A 21,410-nucleotide genomic window follows, 5' to 3' on the forward strand; every position below is an offset into this window, starting at 1 on the left:
GTTTCTTTTTCCATACAGCAATTCATAGTTATGTTTTTATATTTTTTATACTTCAGATCATTAAATGTAGACCCCAGTACTTCACTAGTGAACTGCTAGTGAAATCCAGTACAACCTTCAGCTGACTCTCAAAAGTACACAGTCTTTGGGTTTGGAATTGTCTCTAGAAATATTCAGTAAAATCTCTTTAGTTTCAGGCAGTGACACACATAAGCTAAACTGTAAATACTGTCATTCCTTTTTATAAAAGAAATTAAAATATAATCAACAATAAGTTCAATTTGGCTGATTTAAGTCAAGCCTATATCTGCAGCAGTGTTCCTGATACAGAGTGTTAAACTGGTCCCCAGTTCTGAGGAGCTCAATGAAACTTGTACTGACTGCAGGTTTCTGCCCTGATCCAAACTAAGTAAATTACGTCTGGATGTTTAAAAATGTTTACTTGTAAGGTGCTGTTGTATTTAAACCAGTTTTATTCTTCAATTTATCCAGAACATACATTTTGATGAATCCAGTATTCTGGGTTTCAGCTCTAAAGGAAAGGGAATTGGCATTTAATTTAATCTAATTTTATTTTACTTTATTTTATTTTATTTTATTTTATTTTATTTTATTTTATTTTATTTTATTTTATTTTATTTTATTTTATTTTATTTTATTTTATTTTTTAGTCATCTGCTCCCAATGTCCATTACACCATTACATTAGAGAACTTGCATATGTTACTAAAATTGTTGCTATCCTAATGAAATTTAGACAAAAAAATCCCAAACCAGCAGGCTTTATGACCATGAGCTTCTACTTAATTCCTTGTTATTGAAGGCAATACATAAGCTACAGAACTAGTAAATTTTGTGATGATAAATTTTTTCCATTGGAAAAAAATGCCTTCAGAGTGCTCTGTTTTTCAGAAAGTATTTTTGAAGAGTTCAGCATAATCTTTACTATATAATTTCACCTCCTCCTGTTTTCTCCCCCCATAAAAGACAACTTCTACCTAGTTCTCCTGTTTTATGTCAGAAAACAAAAAAAAAGAGGTATGTTTCCTTTAAAGTCTGTAGTGATTAATTCTGTTTCTACTTTCTAAAACTTCTATTTCTAAAGTTTTTCTTCAGCAAATGAATTCAGAATCTTCAGATATCAGGTGATTTTGATAAACTCAAAAAAAAAAAAAAAAATCCTTCTTCTGAGAGGGGCTTAGGTATAAAATAATAACAAGGTATCTCCAGAGGAAATGCAAAATGCAAAGTAAGGGAAAATTTTAGAAGGGTTAGAATTAGTTGCCAGTGAATATAATCAATGATTCAGAGTAGCGCTATTAAGAAACTCTTTGATTTTCAATGATTCATATTTCTGTCATAGCACAGATTTAGACAGTGCTTTTGTGGACTTCAAAAAATTAAAGCAAACTTAAAAAAAAAAAATCCTTCTTATTGTATTGACAAATTTAATGATTAGACTGTGTAAATAATGTGGCTGTTAGGAAATATGCATGCATGTCTTTTAAAATAAGATTTTAAAGTATGGAAAAGTAGTTTTCTCTCAAGCTTGCTTATGCCATTTCAGTTTCCTTCTTTCATTTTCATATATTTTAATATCACATTAACTGTATATTTATAGTAGATTATTTTGCAGTAATAAAGATAGTCTACAGAACTATAGAAGAACTGGATATTTCAGATTTTATTTCTAATAGTCAGTGTGTTTGCAGTCGCTTTCCTTTCTGGATTACTTGTTGAATTTTGCTTTCAAAGCAGAGTTAATGACTACTCAAAGTGTGGCTTGTCAAGGATTTTAACAGGCGTATTCCTTTTTTCAGCTTCTGTCTTAGGCTTTTCAAACAGTATGTCTCTCCACTGGATTAAAAAGTCATTTTAAATTTATTTTTAAATTCAAATAGCTTCAAAAACATATTCTTAGATACTTTAACAGCCTGTATCTGAACAGGTAGAACAGTGATGTGAAGATGCTGATGTAAATCAGCTTGGTGTTTGAGAAGAGCAGGATAAGAAGTTCATTCCCCATGGTCAGTGCTCTTCTCACTAAGCTGCTAAAGTAACAAAAGGGTATCAGCTATTAATTTTTCCTGTGCTCTATCGAAAGCCTGATGTATTGCTTCTTCACTAAGAATTTTTTCCATGTTGCTTCATGTATGGATACTGATGCATTTAGGAGGTATTTTGCTTCTTTGGGATATGCCACTATTTTTGGCAAAATGAAGAATTTTGGTGTTATGCAAATTTTTAATGTCTAATTTAAGAGAATTGTCTTTAAACATGCATGTCATTATAGAGGATTTTGAGTTCATTGTGTTCTAGACAGATCTTTGAGCATATGGGCTAATCAAACTGTGAAGTTGGGAGCTGAGAGCATGGAAGGTGAAGGCCACCAAAATAATCATCAGCTGTAACAAATAGTTTAACTTCATCCAAAGAGGCTGTCAGAGAGCTATGAAAAATTAAAATGTGATACTTTATTCCAAAAAAAGTGAGGCCAAAACCACTATGCCAGTAATGTATTTTATGCTGTGACCAGTTGTGCTTTGCATTGGAAAAGTTACTAGTGTGTTTTTTGTGATGACCAAAAGGTGACATATGATCATGGAATTGTGAAGCACATTGTAATACACGTGCCAAGTTCATGAATAAGGATACTTATTCATACCATACTGTTTTGGTGCTGATTGCTGCTACTGATCCAGCAACTAATGCCAACCATTAGAGCATGATTTTGCGTCTTAAAGCTTGAGCTATATGAAGCATGCATCTGCATGAAGTATGTGAAGCTTATGCTTCATATGCATATGAAGCATATTCTGCAGAGTCTGGGTGTATGAATAGGAACTGGGAAGGGCTAGAGAGTTGTGTTTTTAAAATCTAAAGGCGCTTCTTTAAAACATGCTAACTCTTTTTTATTGGTGGCAGAATATTATCAAAGGTAAAGAAACCAAGCTGAGAAAAGCTGAATTCCTGAGCCTGCTCTAGAGCATGAAGAAGATATATCTTTCTGAAGGAAGGCAGTCTGAACATAATAAAATATGTTACTCCAAATATTTAAGATTTAGTAGAATTTTATACAAAGAATAATTGATGTAAATTTTTTTTAAATGAGAAGAAACAGTCATGGAACTTTTGTGACAGCTTCTACTGGTAGTCCCAGCTTTCATCTCTGAGAGACACAAAGGTATTTTTACATGCCTTACTTTCTGTTCTGTTGTGCACATTTAACTTTATTAAAATGAGCCATGTTTAGGCCCAGTGAACCTGATTGTTTTTCAAAACAGTCAGAGTATATGTTTAAAAAATGCATCTTGTAGGCAAAGGTCATTCAGTTCTCTAGGAGTTAAGGGTTTGTTTAGGACTTTTTGTACAGCTTTCCAAGAGCTTTAGAAATATTCATTATTCTGCTGAGTCACAACAAGTCACAACTTCAGTTATGCCACTGCAGGAACAAAATAGCTTTAAACTACTGAAAAGAACACAGTGGGAGTAAGAATACGTTCTGCGTGGTATAAGTACCAAAACTGGGGCTTGAGGAGAGGTGGGTGTGTTTCTTAATTGAGGCAAGAAAAAATTTTCCTTAAACTCTCTGAAAACTTTGATAAGAAACATTATTGTTTTCTTGTAGTCAAGACCTTATTTGCAGGATTACTTTTTGATACATTGATACTGAGCTCTCCTATCTTTACTTCTATTCTTTCTAGTGGATTGCTGTCACAAATTTAAAGGTTTCCCAATTTTTCAATACTTAGAGATTTGATTCAACAGATTCTTCTCAACATTCTTAACACTATTTGAAAGCTTAACACATTATTGAAAGCTTGTTAAAAAAGGGGAAAAAATAAAAACCAAAAAACCCAATTCAGATACTTCTAAGGAACTTTAGCAGCTTTTTTCGCTTGTAACTGAATGGCTTCTTTTGGAAAGATGGAAAACCTTCCCATCTACTAGAGCTGCAGACAGATATACTGATTTAGCACAGCGTCAGCTCTCTACAGCACCATTGAAGACAAGGTCTCCACAGTGGAGGACAAATAAAAGCTTGGCACCCTTAGTAAAAAGGGCAATTAATTCTTGTTTTTCTACTGGTAGGTTATCTGTTGCTCAAGCATTGATGGTTATGTATCTGACAACAGCTAGGGATAATTTTATGTCTTCACCCTAATATTTAAGCCATAATTTATGTTAAAAAACAATGATAAAATTTCTTAAAACATACTCTCTCACCCATCTGATTTTGTGTTGATTTTTCTCTCCTATGTCCTTTTGTTTTGTTTCAGACTATATTTTTCATTCATCTTAGCTAGCATAAAGACTTATGCTAATTACATAGAATACATCACATTTCTTTGTTTTATTAGCTTTCTGTAAATAGCCCGAAGATGCTCTTAGCAGAAAAATCATGAACATTTTTGGCTGTGGTAGAAGCAATCCACTCAGCTGACTCTTACCCATTACTTTTGATTGTGTTCACAACTGGTACTGCTGTGAGTCAGTCTGTTTGAAATGCAGACATTTGTTGTGGTGTTTCATACTTTCCTTAAGCAGTTATTGTGACAAGAACATTTTTTCTGTTCTTCATAAATATTTAGGGGACATCAACAGATGCGTTAGAAAAAAGATAAGGAGCGGCATACATTTTTCCAAGCTGTCCTTCTGATCCTAAGCCTATCATGGCAGGCAAAATTTCTTCCATTTACTTTATCATATTTGGAGTCTGCTCCACTGTTCCTTCCATGTGCCATTATGGATTTCTTTTTTTTTCTTTCTTTTAAACAGGAGGAAAGGGAGAAGGAATGCAAAGACATCTCTCCTATCGTCACAGCTACAATGCTGCCAGTACTAACCATCTAACTAAGACTAAAAAGGCAGTTAGTAACAGAAGGGTCTGATACTGTGGGGTAGCTCTAATAGTTGGTTAGATCAAACAGTTTCTTAACAGAGCCTTGACAAGTTTCTGATTTAGTGGGCTAAGCCTGTTTCCAGCTGTTAATAATCTAAAAGATTTTAAGATTTGAGAAGAAAAAACTCAGTCTGAATTGCCATTGCCAGGACTTTCTTCGTGATTATGGTAAAAGCAGTCCATTTTCTTCCCTACAGAAATGGTCATCTTTTTGATCATTTTTAGTTCTTGACTTATTCAAGAAGGCAAAACTAAAGATAGCAAAGTTAACAGAGGCTGTTAATGGAGGCAAGAGTAACTGAATTGAAACCACTGAGTGTGAATTAATGCACCAGTGGTCAAGCTTAGTGTTATACTTGATTACTTCTTATTAATATCTTTTTAAGATGAATGTGTCTTAGATGTCCAGATGTGAATGTGTGATAATTACATACAGCTAAAAATCAGATGTTCTACCAATTAAATGAAACTTCATCACATATAAACAAAGAAGAAAAGCAGTACTGAAAATCATGATACCAGCAGTGAAAGCAGAAGAAAGAGACTGCTGTTTGATAAAGAATATGAAATATTTCTTTGACAAACAAAGCTGCTTCAGTATTGTCACCTGAGGAATATATTTATATTTTTCTGAGATGAGTTGTAAAACTGCCAGACAGTTTTGCTTGAAAGAGAATTGAGCCATGCTATTTTTTTCACAAATACAATAATTCAGATACTTTTGGTTTAAATTAGAGTGATATCAAGATTTATATAAGCTGATTGGTGAGAACTAGATAGTGATGTTTCACAGGATGATGATTGCCTGGTGAATAGTGTGTTCCAGCTGCAGCACTGCCTGCCTGCTGACATATCCCTTATTAGAAAAGAAGTGTGCTAAATAATTCTGTGCTAAATAAGCCTGTGTGACTTCAGCCAATGATTTTTGTACACTGCAGGAATACACAGCTTTTCGAAATGACCCTTTATTCTGTGGCTGTGTGAGGCTGAGTGTAATCAAGAAAATCAAACTGTATATAGATGCAGTTTTAATACAGTTAAATACTAGTTTTAATACAGTTAAATACTAGTTCTTATCATCAAGTGATTCACTGTTTTTCTTATGCAAGTTTTTACTGATTAACAATAATGGGCTTTAAATATTTTCATTAATATATTTATATAGATAAGACTTAATGACAACAAGTCTTCCATTTTGGAATTTGGATGGTAATGACAAGATTCTGCTTTGTGTGAAACTTGTCACTGAAAGGAAATCTTTGTTTCCTTTTCTTTAATTATGAGCTTTCAAGTTTTCTAGTTTTTCATGGTAAAGTGTTTTCTTGTTGGATTTCAGAAGTCTCAGTATAGAGTGAATGGATAGTTTAGGAAAACTACAGTTAAATATTGGAATGTGTTACATCCAGCTGGAATGAGGAGATGTTTGTAGTGGCTTATGATGACTGACAGTGAGTGAGACAGCACTGCTCCAGTGTTGGTGTGGTTGGCTTTTCTTCTCTCTAAATGTCTACTGGAATTGACTCTACTGGGGATAATCTCAGTAGTGAAGTGAAAGATACAGTTGTAGAAATGGCTTTTATGAGGTCTTCTGGTGACTTCTGGTGTGGTACATTACAGCTGCACTTACAGAAAAACTTGAGAAATGTTAACTTCTGCTGTGGCCATGTTGCTATTCTTGGTGTAAATGGAGAGGTTCAGTCTTTGATGCTGTGATAACTTTGAAAGCAAGTCTAAAGGGAGTGGGTTGATTTCTTTCCCCCTTCTCAAAACAAAGCCATTTAAATACCTCTAGTATTAATTTTTAGCCGTTTCCATGACTGTACAAGTAAGATTCTGCAATACTACTTTCTTAAGATACCACTTTTCCTGCTTTGATACAGATGTAGTAATTTTTTACCTGACTGTAGACACAGGGTAGCAGAAGACTCTCCTGGCTTTACTGGTTCAGGCTTGAGTCCCAAGTGATAGTGGTGCCTAGTGAGTTAGTAAAGTACTTGGAACTCTATGCTGCCACAACTGTAATCTTATGAAAATCCAAATCCAGATAAGTGGAGAAGGACTCAATCAATGTGTCTACTAGAATTGCGAACCACAGAGATTCAAAAATTTTAAGCGAGCTTGCAAAAAATATGAGACAAGATTAAATCATCTTCTTAAAAATATCACAAAGAAATGATAGGATTATCATGAGTGCAATACCGGTTTATATTGTCTCAATTTTACTTACATATTTTTAACTTGAGAAGTCAGCGCTTCAACTTTCCATTTATGGTTGCAAAAGAAAAAGGTTTTCTTTTTTTTTTTTTTCTTTTTTAAAAAATATTAAATTAGGTAAATTATGTAATTTGCATGCTTTACAGTGCTTGAGCAGTTGCAGTGATAGAGAGGACACAAAATAGCTTTGTTTCTTAGTCACAGTAAATTCCTTCATAAGTACTGGTGATGATTTTTTAATTAAGCATGCAACATTTGATTGCTGAACTATAGGATTAAAATCATAACTAGATGAAATACTCAGAGTAGGAAATCCAGGAGGCCTGAGCTAACAAGATGGAAACATTTGAACAGGTCCTTGAAATGTGCTAACAAATACTGATGTAGATGGCTTTAAGGAATACTTCATCTAGGGAACCTTACTTGTCTCTGTGTCTCCAATGAAACTTCTCCAAGTAAAACTTTTCCTTTTTTAAAGAACCTATGTGTAAGTTGGCTTGTATGTTTTCTGGCATGGGTAAAGGAGGGTAAGTGGATAAACACTCCCTTATCTCTTCCTCATGTTGTTCAAAGCTTAAGAAAGTAGTTTTGATATTCCTTATGGGTTATTTATTTATGGAACTTAATGAGTTGTCTTTTTCAGTTGGAAAATGGAGCATGGAAATGACCAGATTCAAAATCCAAAGAGAGGCATTAAAGAAATGTATTATAAATATTTATGTGTGTGTTTATTAATATTTACCTGAGTTGCTAACCTTAGAATGTATTATGGCTTTAGTACCCTTCTGTGAAGCTCATCCAGACCCTATGCATCATATCTCTTACTTGATACTCTGTAGGGATTAGCATGATAGGTACACAGGCTTTCTTCTTGCCTTCTGAATGGGACAACTGTTTCTCTCTATGCATCCATATATTTCACAGCTGTTACTTGCTACATTGTTAGGTGGAGACTAAAATCCATAACTTTTAGTGCAGTCTAGGAAAAAAAAAAAAACAATGCCAGATTGTGTTTTGCTATATGCAAAGCTTTACAGTCATGAGTTAAGTCTGCTGTTCTTTTTTAACTCTTTTTGTTGTTGTGGTTGCCATTGTTAATATCTTTAGGACCTCCAAATATGGGCTTTACTATATTGTTCCAGGTTTTGTTCTAGGCAAACCAGAAAAACTTGTATAAAGTATGTGAGAGACAACATTGACACCAGGAGAGAGGAAAATGCAGGCAAAGTATGGAACAGACTTGATTTGAGTGATTGCTGTGATCTCTGGAAGTCAAAGAGCTTTTATGTTATTGTAATCATCAGAGCATAGGTGGGACTTTGAAGATAGTACTTTGCAGATATTTATGGTGAATATCTTACAAGTGTGAGAATAGGGAATTTCTTGAGAGTGCCTGTGTGCCTGCTTGGCATTCTTGGTCCGTCATGGAGACTGCAGTCTGGAAAGGAAGGAAACAGAAGCAGTTATTTCAGTTGAGGGAAGCAAGTTGTTTACGGATCTGTGAAGTAATTAAGTAAATGTCCCTCTGTCACCCCCTGTAAGACATGGATTCAGGGACTGGCTAAAATAATACCCTTGGGTAATCTAATAGCATTTAGTTAACCTGAGGCTTCATAGCAGCTGCAGGGGTGATTGCAACCTTGTGTCTGCAGTGGCTGCTTCAGATAGTCTCTGTGGCAGAGCTGGTCTGTCCAGGGAGCAAAATTCCACCTACTTTAGGCTATTAGGCATTTTTCCCCACCACAGAGTGACTGGTGACAACAGGTTTTAAAAATATATCTTCACCTACTATTAGATATATATTTCATGTGAAGACAACATTATTAATCTGAACTGAAGGGTTTTTGGGAGGGAAAAATGAACATATTCTACTATAATATTGAAACTAAGTCAAGAAATGGCCCATCATGAAATTTCACTTAATAGCTGACTTAACACTAAAGGGAGTTTTTGTTAAGGTACACGTCTTTTGATGGTGAGAAATACAATGGCAAAATTTTTCATTTACCTTGAACTTGTAGAAGGAGAGGGAAGACCATAGGTTATCCAAGTCAGCATTTACGTGTTAACTCAGGATTGGATTTCTGATCATAGACTTACATTTAGGACAAGGAGATGAAGATGTACTCTGCTGTCTGGTTGTGCACGCAACCTTTTCTGACTCTCGTGTTTGCCTCAGATTGCAGCAACTAAGGTAGACTGGTGTCTTATGCTACTGCAGAATGTAGTAGCATAAGGGGTACACCAGGACTTGTACCCCTGGTGAAGAGATTTTGTTAAAAACAAAGAGATTTCTGCTACTTTACAATGATAACCAAATACTAAATTATAAACCATTTCTACTGCTGGTGCTATTTTTATACCTTCTGATTCATTACTGCTGATGTAATTGTATTTGAGTTATATTTCATTCCTTACAGCTGCTTTTAAAATGAGATTGTATAGAAAAATGGTTGTAGGACCAGTTAATGCATTTTTTTCTGAGAGCACAATAGTTTAATGAATGTTTTCATGATAAAGAAATTTTCTTCTTCTTTTCAGATACCATGACCAACAGGATGTTACTAGCAACTTCCTTGGAGCAATGTGGTTGATTTCAATAACTTTTCTATCCATTGGATATGGGGATATGGTACCAAATACATACTGTGGAAAAGGGGTCTGTTTACTTACTGGAATCATGGTGAGTGAATTTTTAAATTGGATATGAGATTACATTTGCTATTAAGTAATTTGAAATTAAGCCCAAAACTTTTCATAGTCATAAAGGAATATTTATCTGCTATCTTGTGGAGTGTGTATTTAATCGGACCATTCTCACCATCTTTCATTCCTTTCATTCCATTAATAAAATGGAGTTTTCTTTTTCTTCAGGCAAGAATTTAGTAGCAGTGTAATGAAGTACAGAGGAACAAATTGCACCCTGACATAATTCATAGCTTCAGAAATCTTTCATTAAATATTAAGGCATCATATCATCTTGATCATCTCTGGGCATGTGTAATTGGACCAGTACCAATAATGGATCTTCAGTTCTGACTTTTGTTTCATAAAATTCATCACAAAGAGCCATAATGGTGGCTAAACTCTTAAAAGTATTTCATTTGATTATAGGTTTCTACTCTATTTCTTACAAGTCTTATAGCATATTATTTATAGCAGTCCATTGCTTTAAGTGGAATTATGTTGCACAATTTGCACAGTAAGAGCTTTTCCTACCATTGATACCATGAAGCAATTGTTAGGTCACACATGCTCAATATATATTCATAAAGCGTATTTAATGTCTGGTTTTAGCTTTTTGTACTGCACCATTTGGTCAAAGTTAAGCAGGGAGTAAGGCAATGTATTTTAATGCCAGGAATATTTACACATATCTGCAGTAAATTAGATGTAAACAAGTTCTGGACCCTGCCACTCTTATTTGTAAAAACTGTGTCAATGTCCCTGAGAAAGGCTGAATGATTGTCATATATGTACTGTACACAACGATAAGATACATACTTGCTTCTGAATTTTTGCCAGTGATTATAAGTAATGCACTTCCAATATCTACCTCTGTTAAAACAGCTGTATTGGGATTATGGCTGAAAGCAAATGGTATCAAAGTGTTGCCCCTTTTGAGCAGATAGGTTGACAGAATATTTGTTTATAATAAGTGTGTATTTTATGTCAAGAGAGTAAAAAAGGCATATTTTTTAATAATGTTTAAAGTTTTTTTTACAAATGATTAAAAAAATTTAAAATTAAAACCCTTAGTTTCAGTTTATTGACCTTTATTGATAAATATTGATAAAGACTTCCAGTATATTTTGCAAAAGGTGGTAAATGCATATCTCCTTAAATACAGAGTTTACAGTGGAATTGAAAAGTACAGGCTAAAAGCAGAGGAATGGCTCAGAGGACTTTTTTGAAGGCTGTTTGCTGAGCTCAAATCTGCCATCTTCTGGGGTATTTGTCTTTACTTCTTCCTTGCTGGATACTGATGCCAGAGAGAATGAAATGTGGTTATAAATTCACTAGGAAAAGGGACGGAGAAGCAGTGTTTATTGCCACCTTGCAGTGCAGGGATTGCAGAATGAGGACAGACCCTTCCTATAAAGTGACTTCCACTGCTTCCATGAAAAACTCATGTGTGGATTCATACATATTGTTTTCACACACTGGCATCTCTTTTTCACACTGGTAGACTTGTAAAATGTATAGCTTCATGTCTCTGATTGGGTTTTTTAGTGATTATAAGTTCTACAGCTACTTTGGATAAACAAAGCTCGAATAAGGATGTCATGATAATGAATTTGGGATAAACATCTTAGGAGAGAGAAAGCATTCTTAGCAAAAAAACCCAAGCCAAGTAGCTGCTGCATTGTGATAGTGAAAGCCTCACCATTAATTACATTAAAGTAATCTTTGAGAAAAAAAAGATATGGAGCAATGAGAAAAAGTCAGATGTTGGAATTACTCTGGGGTTTTTGGGGCTTGTATTTTCATTTGGTTTGGTTTGTGTTTATAAAGGACCTGAGGAATATGAAGTATGGCACAGTAAATATAATAACGAACTCTCTTCTAGCCTAACCTGCAATACCGAAATCTTACAAGTCTTGAATATTATTCTTTTAAACCAATTACTCTTCTGAAACTTGTATAGTAAGCAATTAATGTTTGTTGTGGAAAATATAAAATCCTAGAAGAACAGACCTAGTGATTTTTATTTCAATAGGAGCAGTTGATGATTTAATTAAAAGGCACACAAGGGTAATTGTTGAATGGATGTGGTAAAATAAAAGCTTATATTTGATTTAAAGAGGTAGAGTGTAATTCATTAGCATCTGAGGCAGCACATGCATTGGATTAGTGTGACCAATGCCAAATACCACTGAATGTTTGCTTCGGGGTAAGGTCCCTATTAAAAAGGATGGAAGGAGGAATAAATAGTCGTGCATACAAGAGTAGTTACATATACCACCGAAGAAGTAATATTGGCTTTGTGGAACTGGTGGCGGAAGAAGCCTGATCTCTCTGAAGGAGGAGCTCTGGTGCCATGTCTGTTCTCTCACTTCTGCCTCAGGAACTGCTTTCTGTGCAGTGGAAATGGGAGTGCTCAGGCTGAACCCTGCCTTGTACTCCAGCCTGGGAAGTGGACTTTGTGCAGTCTGCTGGTGGCACCAAGTTTTGTTGGCGATTGAAATTTTAAGTACTGCTGTCTTGGTCAATAGTGTCAAGTGACATCTTTTAAACTCTACAAATGCACACTGCTGGAAAATAGGAAAATCTTTACACATATTCGGATTATAACAAAAGGAAAAATGCCTTGAGGATTGTTGAGGGTAAGATAACAAAGAAGTTTAATTAATGTATTAAAGAAATTGGGGAAAAGAAACAAAAACCCCCCAAACAAAACAAAACAAACCCTGTGAACAAAAAAGGCAAAAAATGAAAAATATGAACTATTTGCATTTTGTTCTTGCAAAGCATTTAAATATATGAAACTCTCATAAAATTACTAACACAGTGTCATGGAGAGGGGTCAATGCGATGTTTTACAGTCAAGCAAGTGAAACTGAACTGGATGCCTCAATTACCAATCCGTCTTTTTCCACTGAGACTTTACTAGGCAGCAGTAGTATACTGTGGGCCAGGTGGACTGTACATCAGTAGCAATGAAACCTCTGCCCCCAGTATACATTATGTATGGCTGCAAGAATGTGATGGATACATCAGCTGACACATACAGCTGCTGTCACTGTTCTCAGAACACGATGCAGAGGAAATAGAGAGACCTATGGCATCTTCACCATGCCACACAACTTGTTGGTGTACTGTATTTGCGCATGTTTTATGCCTGCTGAAGATGCCATGCCTGGCTGTCAGTGCCCACCCAAGCAGGTCTCTCAGGTGCTCATCAGCAAGGTGATCTCCACTACAGGTGGAACACTTTCCTTGAATGCATTCTTAGCAGAACTGCTTGTGTAGGCAGCAATTCCACTTTCTTAATTACTTGCTGCAGCTAGGGCCTTGGAGTCGTTAGCAAAATTTTCTTTGCTTTATAAGGACAATAATGAAGTTAGCAAAAAATTAAAGAAGCTCAGTAGAAATTGGTAAGGATGAGTGTAAGAAGATGTGGAAAGGTGCATAATTATGGATGGTGAGATGGATAACTTTGTAAGCTTTTGGAGTGACACAAAACAATGGCAATCAGTTCTTCTGACTGCAAATACAAGGACCTGTTACAAGTTTTAAGAAGGACATTTCTACTTTTTGATCCATCATTATGCGGTGAGGCATTGCATTTATTGTATTATGGAAAGGTTAGGATGTAGAATCTTCCTGTCAAGCCACCAGTTCGAAGCAGACATGTGGGCCAAAGCTATGTTGCTACAAATAAAATAGATGAATTGCAATTGTCCTGTCACAGGATATGGTTGGTTGGGTATAGCTTGATGAGGTTTCCTTTAAATGAAACAGATGTTATTTAAAAGTGTCTACTTTGCTAATGTGGAAATTACACTTTGATTGTTTTCTTGTTGAAATGAACTTCAAAGAGATTGTTAGGCCTATGAAATTACCAAATAAATAAGGGAAGTTTCTTTAATGTGTACAATAGCTGTGGACAAGAGTAGAGATTTTCTGTGCAAAATATTTTAAGTGGCATCTTTTAGCTACACTATTTGAAGACCGTTCATGTAGATAAAGTATTCTTATTAGAGTAGTTGCAATGCAGTGATTGTGTACAATCTGGCTTTAAGGACAGCAGTTTTTATGAGTTCCAAATGGTGAATCAAAAATTAATGAGATCTCATTTTAAAACTTCTCATACTGAAGGTTTTAATGTCTTTTGAGAGTCTGCATTTATTTCTAAACAATCACAGTGTCTTTCCTCTGTATCATGAAAAAAGTGATGAGGATGAGGTGTATCTGCTGTAAGAGCAGAGGACTCTTCATCTAAGGCTAACTGTGATGTTTGTGCAAATGGAAATTGTAGACACACCAGTCTTACCAACAAATACAGAAAACTGCCTAAAAGAGGAACATTGCACTTAGAGTAGGAGTTTCTGTCTTATTTTTTTTGGTAGCAAAATTTGGACTGTATAATTTTTAAAATTTAGTAGTTGCTAGATTGTAAGGAAGAGAGGTGAAAACCAAGTAGATTCTAACCTGCATAGTTAACATTGTCTCCATGTGTTCTAGGATGAGTCCTGAAAATGAGAAAAATAAGGTAAACATCAGATTTGAGAAAATACGAAAATTATTTTGTAGAACTTTATGGATAATGTACAAAAAGGTCATAAATATATTGTGCATAATAATGTCTAAAACAATGTGTGATTAGGAAAACTTTTTCACATTATTTAATTGTATAGTGTGTCGGAGAAACATAATCATTTATAAAATACAGAAATGTATTTTGAATTACACTCTAAAAGCTGAAAAGGTATGATCAATTCTAGTTAGAGCACTGTGGTGAATAGTTCTGTGGATAAGAGGATATTTCAAACATCTTGAACACTGCTCAATATTTTTTACTTCTCTGAGAGGTCAGAAAATATGAAAAGCTTTTCATGAGAATTGATAGCATCTTGGGTCCATGTCTCAGAAATATGCTAGCATATAATTCAGTTGATTCTGGTAATTCAGTAACAAATATAAGCAACATCAGGATTTAGAATACATTGTGGTTTTTACTTCTAGCATAGTACAACCTAAGTAGACAATGTATTAAGAAGAAATTTTATATGGAGAAGATAGTCAATGATGCCTACATTCTTAGGGATAAAGCTATTAAAAGGCAAGCTGCTGAGAAATCTGTCAGCTCCTCTACTATTGTTGTTCCAGCCCAACAAATTGCAAAAATGGAAACTTCTGTAGGGAATAAAGAAGGGATTATTTTATGTCTGTGGCTTGTTGTAATGAAATTTATCACTGAAGTAAAGAATTACAAATTATCAAAATCAAGTTGAGATGCTTCAAAACATGATCCCTTAAGTAGTGGCTGAGAGGGCAGTAATCTGAAAGGTAAGAGAATGGCAGAGGCTCTACTCCATTTGAGTAAACAACATCTCTTAAAGGTTTCACCATCTCTCAAAACTAGAAAACTTCAGGGAAAAAAGCTTCTTCAGAAGGTCTTCAGTTTGTACCAGTAGAGCAGGAAAGTTTTTGAAGTGTCAGAGGACACCGGAACAGTTTCCCACTTTGGTCTAGTTATGGATGCATTTCAGTAAATCCAAAGGCAATTAGTTCCTGGCTGGAATGAGAAGCAGTTGTATTATGCTGTTATTGTTCACATAGGTATGACTGGAGCTTGATGACTGTTGCAGCAAAACTTCTTTGTTCTGAGAAAATGTAATTTCAGTTGCAATAACCTTAGATTTAATACAGCAGGTTTTGTATACTTTTACATGTATTCTCATGAAACTTTTGTATTTACAACACAGGTGAAGAACATTAGTAGTAGCTTTCATCCTGAATTATTGAAGTGATATTTCACATCAGCCTTATAGGCTGTTAAACCTGCTCATTTAATGAAATCAGACTTCAACCCTTGCCCAGCAAAAACTTTTTATGCGTTTTGCGATAAACTCTCCAGGTGTGTTTTAGCTGTTAAGACCACTGAAGGTTTAGCAGAAGCCCAGTCAACAGGGTGTATTCAACTGTCAGGCTTCCCTGAATTAGCACTACAGTCATTTATAGGTTCTCCTGTAGAAGAGATGTTGTCTTTATGTTATAAATCATTATGTCCTATGCTGTCCTAGCTGTCTCTCCTAGTACCCAGCTTTTCATTTCTCGAGAAGTTTACTTCATCCTCACTACCTATTCTTATGTGTAACAATATTTAATCAGTTTCACATTTCCACATAACCTTTAATGGTCTTCATAATTTTTACTTTTGCCACATTGCTAAAAACCTTATGGACTAATTAGAAGCAAACAAATCTGCTCATTTACTCTTATATAGGTTAGAAGTTTAACTGTTGCAATAAAATTCTAGATGTGATGCAGACAAACTCCACTGAAGACAATAGTAGCCAGGCAAATATTGAATACCTGAAAGTATAAATAATGCAAAAGTATTTTAGCTGAGATAGCATGGTTGTTGTCCTATTACTCATTTTATTTCAGTCTTTCAAGGTTACACATCTCTTCCAGTAAACAGTGACAAATGCAAACCCACATTTATACAGCACCATTTTCCTAGCCTCCGTCCTTCTTGTTTTGGAGAGGTTTTTTTTTTACTTCAAGAAATTTTTCTTTTTTTTTTTTTTTTAATTTTTTTCCCCCTTTCCGTGGTGGTCATGTATGTCCACCTTTGAGAGAGCCAAATGAACAAAATGCCTGTTTAAATTCTTACAGGATTTTCATTTTATGCAGAACAGCAGGAGGAATGTTGTGCCTTTTCTGGTGCAGAGCTAAATTTTCCACCAGAACCATATGTCTGCAAAGTGCACCTTCTCTCTCCCTCAGTGGATCACCAGGGAAGTGAGCAAGAAATGTGGCAACTGCCTTCTTTCAGCTACAGGCAAGTATAGCAGGACATTTTTGTGACACCTACACCACTAAAGATTGCATTTCACTTCCAGTCCAATAAACCAGAGATGCCAGGTGGCTTTCAATAGAGACACTGATACACAGTGTTTCTTCCCTTCTCACCAACAGCATCCTCCAGGTGGTCGCAGGAGTGACTCAATTCAAGACTGTTGCCTTGTAAAGGTATTTCAAAACCTTATCAAAAAAAGAACCAAGTGACAATGCCAGAAGCATTTACTTAGAGGACTACAGGGTTTGTCTACTGACCAAATTCTGCTTTCAATTCTAACTGAAAATGCAGCCAGTGCTAAGCTTTATTTGCCTTAAATAAACCCCTGGTTGAAGAGTTGAAAGCACTTCTCTGTCTGTCAGTAAAACTGGGCCTTGACAAGAATGCTAGCCATACATGCTAGACTGCATTTGAAGTCTGAATCCTTGCAGTTTTGCAATCCCTGTCTTGCAGCAGTGTGAACGTTCAGTCTTAGCACTTCTGAGTGGTAGTAAAGGCATAGTCTTGATCCAGATTCCATGGCCGCATTTTCATTGGATGCTGTGGAAAACACCCGCCTTTCCCCCCCCGCCCCCAGTTGCCATGGCTTTGTAAGCTGTGGTTTACTGTAACGTATAATTCTCTGTAGTAATTCTAGTTAGTCGGCTTTGTATGGTAAGTCTACTGATATCAGCAGAAAACTCAGGGTGCATAAGTGAAGAGGACAGAGGACTGTGACTGGACTGCAAATGGTATCTCAGCTGGTATGTAGTAAGTATATTGAGATGAATAGCTTTGACAAGGAAGAAAAAGGCGAAGATGGGTCTAGTATGATGTGCACACTATAACTGGGTAATACAGACCTACGACCTTTATTAATTCTTATTTATATTCCTGTAGCCCTTCAGGACTCCTAATCCTATTGATACCAATACTATGTTAAAGAGACTAGAAATACATAGTCCAAAATACTGAAGAGTTTGCCATTCTCATAGAGCAAATAGAGGTGGGAAATAAGGAGGAATTATGTAGCATCAGTAGAAGTGATCTTGGCATACAAGAATCTGACATATCTTCACTGGTTTTGCTAGGCTTTGTAGTGAGTAAAATCATAAACAAAAAAGGGTAAGGTATTAAAAGAAAACTGTATATTAGATTTATATATTTCTAGGGAGCTTTTACTAAGTAAATAAGTGATGCTAAGGATCTTGTCTGAAAGGGCTTACTAGAGCTGAAATCCATGAGGAATCATAAAATATTGCAACTGAGGGCAAATCTTTTGTATATGATGCCATAGAGGAGGGACTACATCAACACAGTCCAGAGTAACACTCTAAGAATGACAGGCAAAGAAAAGAACCATTGCAGCAATCTCTGATGTGTCAAAGACATAGTTTGCTAAAGCAGTGGAAAGGAGGCTTGCACTAATTCAGAACTAAGTGCCAAATGAGAGACTGTGCAGAAGATAGGGAAAGCTGCAATTTATAAAGCCTGAAAGTAAAGTGAAAGACAACACCAAGTAATAGTCATGATTTTTTCTGAGGGTTGTTTTAAATGATTTTGTTCAGTTGCTAAATTTAAACTATAACTTAAAATACAGTTAATTTAACCTTTCTTCTCTTTCCCTTTTTGAATAGCATGGGCCTGACATCAATGCCTGATGACATTATTTTTCACCTCAATTTAATGCATCCTTCCATTCATTTTTTAAGGAGTATCAGTCATCATTTAGGATTATGTAGCAGAGAAAATCATTATCCTACTAATGTTTAACAACTGTCTGACCATATATAAGTAAAATGCCAACACTTTCACTACGTTTCTATCAGGGAAACTAATTTTGGATTCTGGGCATCAAAGAGGGCTAGAGAGGAGAATCAGCTTTCACAGACTGTTGCGAGCCTGGAACTTCAGGTGTCATTCTTTGTCCTTAACAGGAACAGTATATTTAGAATAAAAGATACAAAGAATGTCCTCAAATTGCTTGCAGTGACATCAAATTGTTTTCTTAAGGAACAACAGCTAAACAGATTGACAATCAGGGTGAGTTCTGTCCTGTGTAAATGGTTGTGAACCTTATGTAAAGGCTGTACTGCTCCTAAGTGTAAATTCTATATCACCATCAGAGATCTGATGCCACTGTGAAGTCCAGAGTTTTTGATTTGCTCAGTCAGAAGACTATGGATATATTTATTTTCAAACTTCTTGCTTTTACTGTAGACTAATAGGCTACACTTCATAGCAAGCAAGAAATACTGTGTGTTCAGGATGAAATTCATGTGCTTCATCTTCTGATCCTTGCAAACAGGAAAGAGACATTGCTCAGCTCATCAGCAGAGTCCTTATCTTGCCTGTTCTTAAATCTGTGATCTTTGGGGACTTCTCATGCTTTAGTAGATCATTTCATTCAACTTGTACATGCTTTCTGGAAAATAGAAGATTTAAGGTAGATCAGCTTTTAAAATGAGTGGCTGCTGACAAATGCTTGAACATAGAGTACTTGAACACCATCAAATTAATGGATGGTTAATTCTGTTATTACGTGTTTCTTTTAAGTGGAGCAAATGAACAATGTAATCAAACCTTAGCCTTGACTTGATCAATTTGCTTACACTGCATGTGTTGTAATAATTTCTGTCCTTAGTGCCCTTAAGATCAGGCTGCTTACCAAACCAAAATACCTGGCAATAACAGTAGTGCAGAAGATGGTCAGGCAGCTGATTAAGGAGTTTGAATTCCAGATAGAATTGATTAATGTTTTGATACATGAAAATATATCCGTTCCTACCTTTTTCATTTACTTCATCTTACATATAATTCTCCCGAACAAGAGCTTGAAGCAATGACTTATTTTATTATTTACTTAAAAACTGGATAAAAATAATGTTGAAAGTTATAAAATGCAGAAATCAAATATAAGACTTTATAGAATTTTCTTCTCTAGAAAACCCCTCCTGCAGTTGAAATAATTATTAGCGCTTTTACTTAGTTTGAGTAATTTTAATAAATGAGTAGTGGATGTGTTACATAGCATTGATATAACAAACAGGGCATATAAGCTGACTTACATGTGAATCAGCATATTCAAAAAACATGGCAAGTATCATGCACACAATGCTACTATCATTTAAATAACTATATTGCCCTCATTTAATTTTTGCAATTTTGAATAATTTTCACTTTCTTAGTATTTTTAAGAATGTTGAGCTTTTTAGGGGAGCCATGTGATACTGTAGGTTGCTCTAACATAAATTATTATTTAGCTTCATATAGTTAAGAGTAGAATTTTAGTCATTGTTGGAAGCTGCTATGAGTGGGTTTTGTTTTTTTTTTTTTTCCTTCACAGTACTGTGAAATGTAAACATGCAGATAGTATATTACTTCCTACTTCTGGAGAAATACTAAGAGAGCTCCTGTTTGTGTCCTGAGATCCAATCATATAACACAAAACCAAGAAGTTTAAACTAAATCTAAAATACCTTGCCATCACATTAAGCTGTTTAGGAGATGAGGAAGATAGCAGTGCATATACACCATAGAGGTGGTTGTCACATCTTGCACGTGACAGTTTTGTGACACTGCAGGCAGTGTATTTTATGAGGCATAAAACTCCTACTTTTGACAGCATTTGGCCCTTAGAGCTGCTGTGCCACATTGAAAAATCATGGGACTTAATCACAAGGGCTGGAATGATTTTGTCCCAAACCAAACTCTTTTGCCTGTCACCATTCCTCTAGCCTTTTCGAGGGGGGTTGGGAAAGAACTGTCTAGTATTTCTCTCCCCCAGAAAATTGGCTTAAAGAGGTGTTTTGTGCCAGTGGGGTCTGTATTTATAAGCTCATTTCCATTCTAGCTTTCTTGCTGTGAACAGGCAGAACTCTGGTTATGTCATTAAATCAACATCTGGCCCTGGTTTTCCTGACATACTGAACCAAAAGATGTCTTCTTTTATCTTCATTTCCTTGCTATTATACGGGGTAATTTATTAATTTATTTGCCTATAGAGATGTCCTCTGCATTGGCATTAGCATTTCCCTTGACAGGAAGACCTAAAGAACACTGTCTGTTTTCTGGGGAGATAGGACATGTTAGAGCTTCTTCTGCCTTGTCCTCTTTTCAGAAAGCTCAGTGGGCTTCTGAAGTGCTTAGCCTTAAGCTGTGCAGGCTTTATTCTTCCCTTTTAACTGTTAATGGGGTCTGGAAAAACAAAACAACTTTTAGCACCATTTGGACTCATGGAGAGAGCAAAACTTCAAGTTCCATGAACTTCCATCATCACAAGACTGGACAACAAAGAGACAGAGAGCAGCAAAGGCTTAGTACTGAGGACAGGAAAGAAGCGGGAAATGCAGCAAAATTATGAAGGAGTCATTTGAAGGAATGCTGAAGCTGTTGAGGATGGAAGATGAGAACTAATTGCAGAAAATAAGGTGCTTGAGAGGAATTGGATAGATTACTTGGAACAAACTACCAGGGAAATGGAGAAATTATTAATTGAAGGCTTTCACAGAATTCATTGTGTGCCTCAGGAAGTACACAGAGAGACAAAATCCAGTTTTTTAAGGACACTGTGGAAGAAGGGTTTCCAATGAGTTAATTTATTTTGCAACTTCCATGTGTTTATTGATGGATTTTGTATTTTGAAAGCTGAATTCTGAGATTTCTTCTGGATTTTCTGCGTAAGTGTAAGACAGATATAGATGTTGGGGATAGAGAATACATTTATGGGAGAAATACACAGTGAGTAGAAAAAAGCTCTGTGCATGAAAATGGTTTAAGCTTC

General features: G+C 35.6%; 1 protein-coding gene across 4 annotated transcripts in view; it reads left to right on the forward strand.

Moving 5' to 3' along the window:
- KCNN2 (potassium calcium-activated channel subfamily N member 2) overlaps positions 1 to 21,410 on the forward strand; it is a 68,443-nt gene that overhangs the window by 35,338 nt on the left and 11,695 nt on the right. For all 4 annotated transcript variants that reach the window (XM_040090000.2, XM_040090001.2, XM_040090003.2 and 1 more), the window contains one exon: positions 9,658 to 9,799. In XM_040090000.2, coding sequence (XP_039945934.2) covers positions 9,658 to 9,799 — 142 coding nt within the window. The remainder of the gene's footprint in view (positions 1 to 9,657; positions 9,800 to 21,410) is intronic.

The sequence above is a fragment of the Hirundo rustica genome, chromosome Z, assembly GCF_015227805.2.
Source record: "Hirundo rustica isolate bHirRus1 chromosome Z, bHirRus1.pri.v3, whole genome shotgun sequence".
In the NCBI taxonomy this organism is placed as follows: Eukaryota; Metazoa; Chordata; class Aves; order Passeriformes; family Hirundinidae; genus Hirundo; species Hirundo rustica.